This window comes from Pseudopipra pipra, chromosome W (genome assembly GCF_036250125.1).
Source record: "Pseudopipra pipra isolate bDixPip1 chromosome W, bDixPip1.hap1, whole genome shotgun sequence".
Classification (NCBI taxonomy): domain Eukaryota; kingdom Metazoa; phylum Chordata; class Aves; order Passeriformes; family Pipridae; genus Pseudopipra; species Pseudopipra pipra.
In genome coordinates, this window is record NC_087580.1 from 10,920,562 (window position 1) to 10,933,984 (window position 13,423).

General features: G+C 51.1%; 1 protein-coding gene across 1 annotated transcript; it reads right to left on the bottom strand.

Annotated features, from left to right (window-relative positions):
* Window positions 1–11,582: 11,582 nt before the first annotated feature.
* Window positions 11,583–12,660, bottom strand: LOC135406056 (olfactory receptor 6F1-like). The gene has a single exon (XM_064640608.1). The coding sequence runs from the start codon at window positions 12,658–12,660 to the stop codon at window positions 11,677–11,679; it is 984 nt and encodes a 327-aa protein (XP_064496678.1). The 3' UTR covers window positions 11,583–11,676.
* Window positions 12,661–13,423: the final 763 nt, after the last annotated feature.

Genomic DNA, 13,423 nt, shown 5'->3' on the forward strand with positions numbered 1-13,423 from the left:
GGGGGGATCCACGCTGGTACAGCTCATCCGTGAAGGACTGACCCCATGGAGGAGTGACCCACGGGACAGCAGGTTGGGAAGAGCTGCTGCCCGAGGGGTGGACTCACACTGGAGAGGTTCATCAAGGACTGTCTCACGTGGGAGGGACCCCAGGGGAGCAGGGGAAGGACTCCAACTCCTCTCTCTGAGTGGCAGCAGAAACAACTGACTGCAACCCCCATTCCCGTCCCCCTGCACTGCTGGGAGGGAGGAGGGAGAACATGGAGGGAAGGAGGGGTGGGGGGAAGGTGTTTTTAAGACTTTTATTTCTCACTCTTTGGCTCTTATCCTGTTAGCAATAAATTTAAGTAATATCCTCACTTTGAGTCTGTTCTGCCCATTGCAGGTAATCAGCAGCTGACCTCTCCCAGCTCTTATCTCAACTCATGAATCCTTGGCTGTGTTTTCCTCTCCTCTGTCCAGTTGCAGAGTGAGAGAGTGGCTTTAGTGGGTACCTGGCATCCGGCCAGGGTCGACCCGCTACAGGAGAACAGTCTGGGTTATTCCTGCCTCAGGCAAAGGCAAACCCACCCGTGGGATTGATGTTGCTCAAGGACACGAGTGCACTTGGTGGGTGATGTGGGAGAGTGGGAATTCCTGTGTGTGCCTTAGGAGGATTTGATTTGGGGTGAAAATAGCCAATGAATTAAATTTGATGTTCAGAACTAGCCAACACTTCTGTGGTGGCTACGTGTGCATCACCTGAGCACCTCACAGCATCGACCTCAACCACAAGTGTTCTGGGGATCTGAGCCTTGACTTCCCTCGGAAGGAAGGAGGAACTTTGATCAAACTGAACAACAATTGAACAGTGGAGTCAGAACTGACTCCAATGTGCCACACGCAACAATCCAACACCTCCCACACAGCTTTCCTGTTCCCAGGGATGGAGGCCAAAGTCATGGACTGAATGAATTCAACAAACAATTTTTGTGGACATTTTATGACCATTTGACAGAGGTGTTCCACAGACTATGGGAATGATGTCTGTATTTATATCTACCAAACAGATAAATAGGAAATGTGATGGGGAATTGGGAAGTGTGAGAATTGGCATGACATCATTGGTATGGAGTAAGGGGTGGATATTGTCCTGTTTTCAGCTGGGAAGGAGTTAATTTAGTCTCAGTAGCCATTACAGTGCCATGTGTTGGATTTGGAATGAGAATATTGTTGATAACACACTCATGTTTGGGGTTTTACTGAGTCCTGATAATCCTAAGTCAAGGAATTTGGTTTTGGTTTTGTTTTATGTCCCCTGCTCTGCCAGTGAGAAGGTTCCCAAAAGAAAAAAGCTGGGAGGCAGCAGAGCCAGGACAGGTGACCTGAAATGGCCAAAGGAATATTCCACACCATTAAACATCATGCCCAGTATATAAACTGGGGCAGTTACCTGGAATGGGGGGCTGATCTGGGCTTGGGAAGGTGACCTGGCATCAGTCAGGGGGTGGTGAACGATTGCATTGTGCATTGTTTGGTACTTTTTTTCCTTTCCATTTAATCATTATTCTGATTATTCACTATATTATTATATTTTACTTTGTTCTCAATTATTAAACTGTTCTTGTCTCCACCTGCAAGTTTTTCCCTTGATTCCTCTCCCCACCCCCCCGGGGGTGGGGGGGCTGTGAGTGAAGGGCTGGGTGGTGAATAGTTGCCAGCGGGGCTTAAACCAGGACAAAGAGCTACAGAGTGAGGCTGCAGGAAGGGGGCCCATGGCACCGTCCACAGCCAGGCCTCCAGGGATAATCCTGGAGGGCCTGATCTGTGGCCTGGTTTTCTGGACACCCTGCTCAAGGTGCCCCAGGGCCATTGTCACACACCAGGCCCTGGAAACCACTGTTCCCAGCACTGGTCTGTCAGCCACCTCTGAGAGGGGGTTTGTTCCTTCACAGAGGGACATCAAGTGACGGGGCCAGAACTCCAAGAGGTCCCAAGACTTTGTCCCCTCGGGCACAGCCTGGTCTGTGCCACCACGGGCTGTGAGGACACACGTTGTGCTGAGGCCCTGGGGCCTCGTGGCCTCCTGGCACAGCCCGGGCAGGCTGGGCACTGTCACCCCCTTGTCCTTCCCTCAGCGTCACCCCCATCCCAGTGCCCTGGCAGAGCCCTGAGCAAGGCGTGAGGGACAGGATCTGCCTTCCCCGGGCTGGGGGTCAGGGCTGGACCTTTCTGCTGCCTCCAACCGAGCCAGGCTGTGCTCAACATCTCAGCTGCCTGCACAGAGCCTTTGCCTCCCTGCACTCACGGCCCCCAAGGATCTGCTGGAGAGTCCCTGGGGAGGCTTTGTCAGGAATGGCCCTCGGGGGGCTCCTGAAGGCTTCAAGGGCCTGCAGGATTTTCAAAGTACTTTTCATTTTCCTTTCCACACTGAATCTCTGAGAGGTTTGTGCAATCATCTGCAATTATCTGCTTTAACCAGTCCCCTGAGAGCCTGTGTCAGTAGTGACACTCACTGGGGCTCATTAATTCTTTCAAGGAGTTCAGTTTTTAGGGGGACTTTGGGTTTTGCTTTTGATACTGAGAGGTTTGTGCAATCGTGGCCCCCAATTATCTCCTCCAAGGGGGTCCATGAGGAGCCTGTTTTGGGAATGGTCCTCAGTTGCACCCATTAATGCTCTGAGATACTTTCAGTTTCTCTTTGACCCATGAAAGGTTTGTGCAATGTCCTCTCGGTCCCTGAGGTTCAAAGGCTCAGCACCAAGTACACCACGGGGCTCATTGAGATAAACCACGTCCTAATAAACCATGGAACTTCTGTGATTGTCCTCTAATCTAGGAGGGTTAATTAAGAAGGTTGCCTATGTAGTTATGGAGAAAGTTCAAAGAGCTTCTAACAAATATGCATTCCTATTTTAAAGAGTGTACCTTATTACTTTTCTCTTTGAAGAAGAAATGATTGCAGCATTCTCAGACTGATACTGATCCAGGGTCTCTCCTAAGGAGGTCTGGACTATTTGGAGAACTGTCCCTTGAGGTCTGACACAGTGTGGACAACCTTGCTCCACATCTCCCCAACCCCATCATGTCTCTCATCAGTCTCCTGGGTCCTGCTCTGCTCACAGAACCAGCCGCACACAGCACAGAGGGGTTTTTCTTCTTTCTTTGCAGCAATCTGAAAGCCCCAAGGTTCACCTTTGGTAACAGACACTCCTCAGCTGTGAGCCAATCCCCGCTGCCACCACTGGGGTTCAGCTCCCCCAGGGCAAGCCCGTGCGAGAAACGTTTTAGACAAACAGGAACACAAATAAAGAGTTGGCACTGGGGGGGCACTTAGGGATCCTGGGGGGTACTTACGGGGCAGTTTGGGGTCCAGGAAGCATTTTGGGACACCTGGGCGTCCAGGGGGGCACTTGGAGGTCGGGGGAGGGAATTTGAGGGCACTTGGGGGTCTGGGGACACTTGGAGGAACTGGGGGCATTTATCGGGGCTCTGGGTGCGGGGCATGACGGGAGTTGTAGGCACGGGTACAATGGGCTCTATGGGGCCGCAGGGCATGACGGGAGCTGAAGTCCCAGAAGTGGCTCTAAGGGGCACTTCGGGGTCCGAGGGACCATTTATGGGTCCGAGGGGCCACTTTGGGGTTCTCGGGGCGCACTTGAGGGCACCTCAGGGGTCGGGGAGCCTGTGGGAGGCACTTGGGGGTCTGCAAACACGGCTGTAACGGGGCTCATGGGGCGCGGAGCATGACGGGAGTTGTAGTCCCTGCCTTGACTTTCTCGGGGCTCTGTCACCCCCTTGTCCTTCCCTCAGCGTCACCCCCCATCCCAGTGCCCTGGCAGAGCCCTGAGCAAGGCGTGAGGGACAGGATTTGCCTTCCCCGGGCTGGGGGTCAGGGCTGGGCGCGTTGCTGGGGGTCCCAAGCAGGGGTCAGGAGACCCATCGGGGTGTGAGGGGGCTCTCAGGGATCCCGGACGGCGCCTATAACGGGTCTGTACGGGCCGCGGAGCATCATGGGAAGTGCAGGCGCGGCTGTGATTGGCTCGTGCCGCGGGGCACGATGGGAGCTGTAGTCCCAGAGTGGTTTAACGGCTCTTGAACGGACTAATACCCGCTATAGCAGAACTTCTTCCTGAAAGCCAGTGTGATTTCAGAGCCAACAGGGGGAGCACAGACATGGGGTTTGTTCTCAGACAACTGCAAGAGAAGTGCAGGGAACAGAACAAAGGTCTCTCTGGAACCTTTGTTGAGCTCACCAAGACTTTTGATACTGTGAGCAGGAAAGGTCTGTGGAAGATTTTGGAACATTTACATTGTCCCCCCAGGTTCCTTAAAATGATCATCTCGCTCCATGAGGATCAGCACGGGCAAGTCAGATATGGCAATGCACTCTCTGAGCCCTTTCTAATATCCAATGGTGTGAAACAAGGCTGCGTTCTCGCACCAACCCTGTTCACAATCTCTTCCAGCAGGATGCTCCAAAGGGCCACGGCAGACCTCGATGAAGAAGGTGGGATCTACATCCCATATCGTACCCATGGAAGCCTTTTCAACCTAAGGCGACTGAAGGCCCACACCAAGACCTTAAACCATCTTGTCCGGGAGCTGCTTTACGCTGACGCCGCCGCCCTCGTGGCTCACACAGTGGCAGCTCTGCAGCGTTTAACATCCTGCTGTGCTGAGGCTGCTGAGCTCTTTGGGCTGGGCGTCAGCTTGAAGAAGACACAAGTTCTCTATCAACCTGCACCTCAGGAAGGCTTCCATCACCCCACATCACCATTGGCCAATCAGAGCTCAAATCAGTCCAGCAGTTTAATTACCTGGGGGGCCTCATCTCCTCGGACGGTGAGATTGACGGAGAGACAGACAACAGGTTAGCAAAGGCATCGAGAGCTTTTGGAAGGCTCCATCAAAGAGTTTGGCGAAATAAACACCTGAAGAAAAGTACCAAGATCAGGGTTTACAGAGCCATAGTGCTGTCTACTCTCTTCTACGGATCTGAATCGTGGGTCATCCACCGCCACCACCTGCGGCTCCTCGAACGCTTCCATCAACGCTGTCTCCGCACAATCCTAAACATCCCCTGGTCAGATGATGTGACCAATACATCTGTTCTAGAACAGGTAGCAGGCACAGGCATTGAGGCCATGTTACTGAGAACACAGCTGAGCTGGGCAGGGCACGTCTCCAGGATGAAGGACCAACCACCGCCTCCCGAAGGTCCTGCTTTATGGTGAACGTGCCACCGGCTGCCACGAGAGAGAAACCCCGAAGAGGAGATACAAGGACTGCCTGAAACAACATCTCAGCCTTGGCCACATTGATCATCATAACTGGTCTACTCTGGCCTCCAACCAGGAGGTCTGGAGACACCCCATCTATAACGCTGCTGCTCCCTTTGAGAGCGCAGCAGGATCACTCTCAAGGAAAAAGAATCGTGTCCTGCAGAATATACCACCTAAGGAGTCTTTCTGCTGTGCCTTTTGCAATCGGATATGTCTATCTCGTATTGGCCTCATTAGCCACCAGCGTGCCTGTAATAAATGTGGGTAGAGCCTTCCTAAATCTTCGTTCGCGAAGCCCAGCCATGAGGGGGTAGGAAAGGGTTGTGGGGGCACCATGGAGGCTTGAGGGGATCAACATGGGGGCATTTAGGGCTTAGGAGGCACTTAGAGGTCCCGAGTGGGCACTGGGGACACTTGGGGGGCACTGAGGTGACAATGGCGGAGCTCAAAGGGGCCGCGGGGCAGGACGGGAGTTTTAGTCAAAGAAACGGCTAAAATGGCGTGGCTCCAAGGCACCGCCCCCTGCCCCATTCCCAGACTGTGATTGGCTGTGCGCAGTGACAGGCGGGCACAGTTGCCAATGGGAGGCGGCGGAGGCGGGAGGCGGGAAGCGTTGGCGCTGAGGGGAGGGGGGAGGGCAGAGGATTTTGGGGGGATTTGGGGATCCCTCATGACCCCCCACAGCCCCCAGGACCCCCCTCGGCACCCTGTTGGCCGTGAACGTAAAGGAGGAGAAGTCAGATGAGCCCTTCCCCCTGCGGTTTCCTCCCGGGACCCCCAAATCCCACCGGACCCTCCCCAAACAAGAGCGGGAAGGGAAGGGGGTCCCGGAGGCGCTTCTGTGCTGATGCTCCTTGGTTGTTGTGTCTGCAGGGACTGGAACAGGGATGTTTGTCCCAGGAAAGCGCTGCTCCATCTCCGAACCGCCCCTGCTCCTCTCACACCTTGTTCTCTCTCTTTCCCCAGCAGTCCCTGGGTGGCTCCAGAGCCCTCCGGCTGTGGGTGTGTGACACATTCACATCAGCCCCTGCTCTCCTGGGCTCCTACACACGCCAGCCACGAGCTGCTCCTCTGTGATCTTGCTGTCTGTTCATAAACAGATCTTTGAAAGTGTTGCTGATTTAGAAACTGAACCTCTCAAGGTCCTTCCCCATCTTCGTTGCCTCCTTTGGAAAATCTCTAATGGCTCGATATCTTTCTTTTATCGTGCCCCCCCAGACTGCCCCAATGGTGCAGGTGAGGCCGCCCCAGGGCAGAGCAGAGCAGGACAATCCCCTCCCTGGCCCGGCTGGGCCTGATGCCCCCAGGACAGGGTTGTCCCTCCTGGCTGCCAGGGCACTGCTGACTCAGGGCCAACTGGCCACCCACCAGGACCCCCAGGGCCCTTTCCTGGCACTGCTCTCCAGCCTCTCATTCCCTGCTCTGTCTGTCCATCTGTGGTTGCCCCATCCTGGGGGCAGAATCCAACACTTCCCCCTGTTGAACTCCCTATGGTTGGTGATTCCCAGCCCTCTGATCTGTCAAGGTCTCTCTGCAGGGCTTCCCTCTTCCATGAGGCCCCTCAGTGTCCAAATGCTCCCTTTGTTCCATGAGGTTCCCAGGGTCCCTTTGACTCCATAAGACTCTGCAGTGTGACAATATCCCCTTAGTTCCATGAGTTTCTGGAATGCCTCAGGGCTCCTTTGGTTCCAAAAGGCCCTGCCATGTCAAAATGGCCCCTTACTTCCATGAGGTTCTGCAGTGGCCCAGTTTTCCTTTGCTTCCATGAGGCCCTACAGTGTCACAATGGACCCTTGACTCCAAGAGGTTCCAAAATATCTCAGGGTTCCTTTGGTTCCATGAGGCCCACCAATGTCACAATGGCTCCTTGGCTCCATGACTTTCCATAGAGTCCCTGAGTTCCTTTGCTTCCATAAGGCCCTGCAGAGTCCCAGTGGCCCCTGGATTCCCTGGGGTTCTGAAATGTCACAATGACCCCTTGATTCCATGGGGTTCCACACTGTCCCAAAATTGCTTGGGTTCCATGAGCCCTTGGAGTGTCACAGTGGACCCTGTTTCTCCAGGGGAAGAGGGACAGCACAAGACTCACAGACACCAACTCTAAGGAACAAGTGTGTCATTTCTCCATAGAGCAAAAGAGCAAAGAATTACAAAAGGATAAGCTCAGTAATGCACCTCATCGTTCCTACAAAGGGTGCCTGGAATGATGAGAAAAGATGCATCCTCAGTTCCCCTCATCCGTTCCCCTCAGCCAGGTCCACACGGCAGCGGGGGAGCCCCGGTCACAGCCAAGGGTTGGAGAATCCCTCCTGGGGAAGGGAAATCCTACCCAGGGCGTCCACTCGTAGGGGAGAGCTCCATCTCTGCTGGGAGGGGGTCCAGCTCTTCTGGGCTTGAATAAACAAGCTCACAGAGCTACGAGTGCAGAAAAACATCTGGCTCCCTTCTCCTCCTGGGTTCCACCCAAAGCCTGGCCAGGGCTTAAGGGGAAAACCAAGGGAGACTCAATGGGCAGCATCTGCTGCCAAACAAGGCCAGACATCGACTGCCATGGCCTTGACCGGGGTCTAAATACGGAAAGATAAATACATTCATATTTCACTAACAATCATACGTATTTTATTAATGGACAAATACAAATATTTTTCACTAATGAGCGGATACAAATATATCTTACACGGATATAGTCCTGTCATACTTCATGTTTCACTGATGATTCCACACAGTTTTAGCTAATGAGCGGATAAATATAACCTTAATTTGGAAGGTTCATCCAGAGGCAAACTATGGTTCAGGGGATGTTGTTCAGGCCTCAGTGCTTCAGCTGCAGAGCCTTGTGGAACCAAGGGGCCATTGTGACACTGTGGGGCCTTGTGGAACCAAAGGGATCCTGTGATACTGTGGAACCTCATGTAGACAAAGGAACCCTGGCACATTGTGGAACCTCATGGAATCAAGGGGCCATTGGGACATTGCAGGGCTTCTTGGAATCAAGGGGCCATTGTGACACTGTGGAACTCGTGGAACCAAAGGAACCCTGGGAAACTGTGGAACCTCATGGAATCATCAGGGCAATTGTGACACTGTGGAACCTCATGGAACAAAAGGGTTTAATTGTGACACTGTGGGGCCACATGGAACCAAAGGGACCCTGTACCTCTGTCTGATGGACACTCGAGGACCATTATCCTGGCTGATTATGGACTCTGATGGGCACCAACACAGGATCAGTTCCCCATGGACATTTCCCACATTCTGAACCACTCTTATCATTGTATAAGTTTGTTATTTTAGCTTCTCTAATGACCTTGGATGTTCAAGTATATCCTCAACAGACAGAAAACTGGGTGTATATCCAGACGTGAGACAAAAAACTGCTCAAGCAGAAGTGGGAAGGACTTTTGTCTCCCAACGTGGCTGTGGAAGCTTTGTGGGGAGACTCCCAAATTCCCTGTATGGGAATAAAACAGCTCCAGACACAGAGGAACCCACTGTCCTGGACAGTGCAGTGAGCAATGAATCTGCTGCAGGTAAAGCTGCAACAGAATCAGAACCTCTATAATGAAAATCATTAAATGGTTTATCTTTTTATGTTTACAGGACATTGTTTCTGGTATTTTTCATATAAATATAATAATATTTAATACTTCATGGTTATTTATCCCCGGATTAGCCAGCCATCCTAACAAGACCTTGCAACTCACGATTTTAGAAGAAAGAATTCAGAGTGATGTCCCCTAAGGGCCACTCTCATATAACACATAGAGAGCAAATGCCACCTGACCCTTGGAAGAGAAACTCACCCCGAAAGCTAATGCAGGCTGTGACACTGATAACAAACAGCAGGAACTGCTGGATTTGTTCTGTTTCCCACTCCTTTGAATGAAAGCATTCCAATGATGGGACTTCCAACACCAAACATATTCTCCAATGGTCTCCCTCCAACTGGAGTGATGCTCCTTTTAGAAGGAAAAGCAGCCCAAACTCCAACAGATCCACAAATTGTCTTCACGGTCACTCCCCTGGGGTTAAGTGAAAGAGAGAGATCTGCTTGTGTCGTAGTTTGAGACCCCTAAAATCCAGTTCTCGAGTCCAAGCCCCCCTCCCGCATCTCAACCCCGTGTGAGATGGGTTTTCCAGACACCACACAAGACTCAATATGGGGGAAAGGGGACTATATTACAATGCACTATACAAATAAATATTACAATACATCATACACAATCTTAACTATCTCTCCTATAATAAATCAGTATTTACAATGGATCAATCTCTTCTCCCTCCAATAAAAGTCCAGAAGGGAAAAGGAAAGATCCTTTCCACTCTCAGAGCAGCAGTGTCTCTAGGGCAGCAGTCTCTCTTCTTCCATGCAGCAGCTGTAGCTGGATCTCTTCCCATTACACACAAGGGGGTCTCCTCTCCCCCCTCTCTTCCGTGGACTGCGACATCAGGGACAAGCTCGTCTCACCACGTCATATCGCGAAGTGCAGGGGCATCTTGGTGACGGTCCCTTTCCTCAGGGGGTTTAAGCTCCCTTGAGTCAGAACATCTCGAGCAGCTTTCAGTTGAAAAGCCCTTGCCGCAAGAGTTCTATCAGAGCTCCCCTGCTCTGTCTCAGGCTGCCATCTTAGCAGCAGCAGCAGCAGGAGGGCCAAGGTCACCCCCTCCACACTCTGTCTGGTTGTCCCGGTCCAGCTTCTAAGACTCCTGAGCTTCTCAGCTCCACTCTCTGGTGCGTGATGCATTTTAGGGCTTCCATCCAGTAGGAGTCCACCCCCTCCACTTAGGAGAAGTCACAAAAGGGTTTTGGGGGGTTTGGTTTCAGTTCTTACCCCAAAACTCTCTCTCTCATTCAGACAACTCTGTGTCTCTCTTCCTTGGCTGCAATGCCGGCTTTGCTGCTGCTTCAGTTCTTATCTCTTCTGGCTTTCTGCCACTGCTCCCCGGTCAGTGCTGTTTCTGCTGCTGCTCCGTCTGCCCACTCACGGTGGAGAAAACTCCTTCAGCTTTCTAGGTACAGATACTCAGCCCAGTCTAACACTGTTCCAAGTTCCTGCAGCCCCCAGCTGGGGCTGGGGGGGGCCCAGCCCCCAACGGGGCTCCTGCCCCTTCTCCTCGTGGCTTTACAACATGGCCACTTCTCTCCAACGACTACAACTACAACAACGGTCTGGTTGTTGATATGTTTATATTTTGCAGGAGCGCTCATTGGTTCAACCCCAAGAGACACCACCCCCTGGGGGATTACCAATTTTTTAACTCCAGGGGGAAAACTTTTTTTTCCCCCACCACAGCTTGCTATCTCATATTGTGGTTTATATCAATCTCTTCTTAATGCTTGTTTCTTTTGCAGGTTCTCATATAATTGCTTTAATATAATTGCTTTGATACAGTGCACTGTACTACTTTATGCTATATTATACCCTACTAGTAGGTTTTTAGTCTTTACACTGTATAGTAAATCATTCTGATTAAGAGTTTTCATCTGTTCACTTGTCTGTTCATTTGTCATAATAAAGAATTCATTTTATACAAATACATCTGATCTGCCATCATTAAAACCTGCGAGATAAAGTGATTTAATCACACCTCTGCAATTCCTTAAATTTAAACTGTTGACACAGCCCAAGGCTAAGACTGGATCCAGCCACACTCGGGCTCCTCTCTGAGAAGGAATTTAGAAAGCAAGGGGATCCTTTCTGTACCTCGTGACTCAACAGCAGGGCTTCTTTAATAACTTTGTCTAAGCCTTCCACTCCCACCCGTGACAGCACGGCGCCCACAACACGAACCCTGCAGTCCAGTCGCTCCAGTCACTCCGTTGTCAGCACTATTGACACGTGGGCTGCTCAGTGCCCTGGTCCTCCTCCAGTTGCTGCACTCACACCCCCATGCTCACGAGCCCTTGCAGAGAGAATTGGCTCACACAGGAGTTAGAAGTTAAGTTTAATGAGAAGACAGAACAGACTGCACTGGTTGGGGTCCTGCCCTCAACTTCCCTCAAGTCCTGTGACTGAGGGGTTTCAGACCTGGACAACAGGGCTGATGGCTCTCCCAGGGCAGCCCTGGAAAGAGCTGGGACATGGTGTCCATTTCCCAGAGCCTGTCATTTGGGTTGTCACTTGCCACTGTTCCTCTGTGCCCTCTCTGTTTGGAGATGGATTCTTGGAGAGCTGATGGCCCTGCAGTGATGGAGCAGCCAGGGCAGAGCATTAACCGAGTTACTCCTCCTCCCACTGTTAGTGCCCTGTCTGTGTGTGCAGATGAGCTTCTTATCCCTTAACCTGACACAAGCTGACAAGAGCACAAATCTCCTGAGGCATCCGTGTTTGGAGGTCACACACATATGCCCTGCTATTGTTTAACAGATGAGAGCAGATCCTTGGAATTTATGTCCAGAAATGCATCATGATTAGGGGAAAAGCTTTGTTATTGTACTGGCAATGGATTTGTTCAGTGCCAGTATCACAGCCTTGTTCCTAAGGCTGTAGATGAAGGGATTTAAGAATGGGTACAGGACTGTGTTCAGCAAAGCTACAATTCTGTTGGTCTTCAAGGAAACATCTGCTGAAGGACACATGTAGAGAGCAATGCAGCTCCCATATACAATGGATAAGGTGATGAGATGGGAAGAGCAGGTGGTAAAAGCTTTCTTCCTCCCAGAGGCTGCTGGAAGCTGCAGGATACAGAAAAGGATGCACATGTAAAATGCCAGAGTTAAACAGAAGGAACCCAACACGACACACGATAAGAAAACAGAGTCTATTTTCCAAAGCAGGCTGGTGTCAGAGCAGGACAGTTTGAATAAGGGGGAGTTGTCACAAAGGAAATGGGGGATCCTGTTGGAGCCACAGAAGGACAGCTGAGAGAGGAAGAGCAGGCGGTAGCTCAGGAGGGTGAAGCCGATGAGCCAGGCAGCAACAACCAGGCAGAGGCAGAGCTGAGGCTCCATGGTGGCAGCGTAGTGCAGGGGGTGGCAGATGGCAACCCAGCGGTCAAAGGACATGACAACAAGCAGGACAAACTCTGTGCAGCCCAGGGCGAAATAGAAATAGGATTGGGCAAAGCAGCTGCTCAGCGAGATGGTTTTCTGATCAGAACTCAGGATGGCAAACAATTTAATGCTGGTGGAGGATGTAAACCAGATTTCCAGGAACGCCAGGTTGCTAATGAAAAAGTACATGGGGGTTTGCAGGTGGTGATCCACACACACGAGGAAAATGATGGTTGCATTCCCTGTCACTGTTGTCAGGTACATGAGCAGAAGGATCACAGAGAGAAACAGCTGCAGGCTTTGATCAAGCCCTGGGAAACCCTCTAGGATGAACTCAGTAACTGCTGTTTCATTTGCTGCTCCCATGCTGAATTTCAGTTCATCCTGCCAGGACAGGAACATGGCAAAACCAAGTGTGATAATTTCACAGGCTGGACAAAATGTTCTGTCCTTCCCTCTCTGCTCCTTTCATTTCCTGCACTCTTCCTGTACAGCACAGAGATCGTCCTTCAAGCAATTCTCACACCCTGATTTTTCTGTTTCACATTTCACTCAGAGTCCTCAGAGATTTTGTTGTCTTATTTCTACTTTGCCAAATACTCACAAAGAATTCTTTCACCAGAACAGAGGATTCTGAAGAGGCTGTTGGCTATTTCACCCCATTCCTGGGAAATTCCAAGCTCACTCAGACCTCTGGCAAACATCTGGCACACCTATGTGCCAAAAGCCTCTCTTCTACTGCACAGATGCTAAACCATGAAATCACATCCACTCTGCATGTTTAAAGCTCTTGTTTCTACTTTTCAGTGTTTGCCTTTTGCACTGGGGATCCCTGAGAATCTGTTGATTCCAAAATAAGCAATATCAAGTATTTTGCAATCCCCTGCTTTCTGCCACAGCTTCTTGCTCTCTGGTTCTTCAGGAAAAGAGAGGGGAGGGCAGAATAGGGACCAAGTATAACTTGTCTTTTCAGTACTCTAAATAATGACCAAAATTTATTATGGATCCACACAGTGTGTCACAGAGTCCCACCTCACACCCGTCTGCACAAAAAGGCACTTGTTGCCATACAGTTGCTCGTTGCTATTGCTCTCAAATGTTCCAACCCAAATGCAGAGCAAGAGAACAGTGCCAGGAAGAGATTTGTAACCTTTCCTTTGCCTGC

Coding starts and splice junctions, on each gene's coding strand:
- LOC135406056 (XM_064640608.1), bottom strand. CDS start 12,660: ATGTTCCTGTCCTGGCAGGATGAACTGAAATTCAGCATGGGAGCAGCA.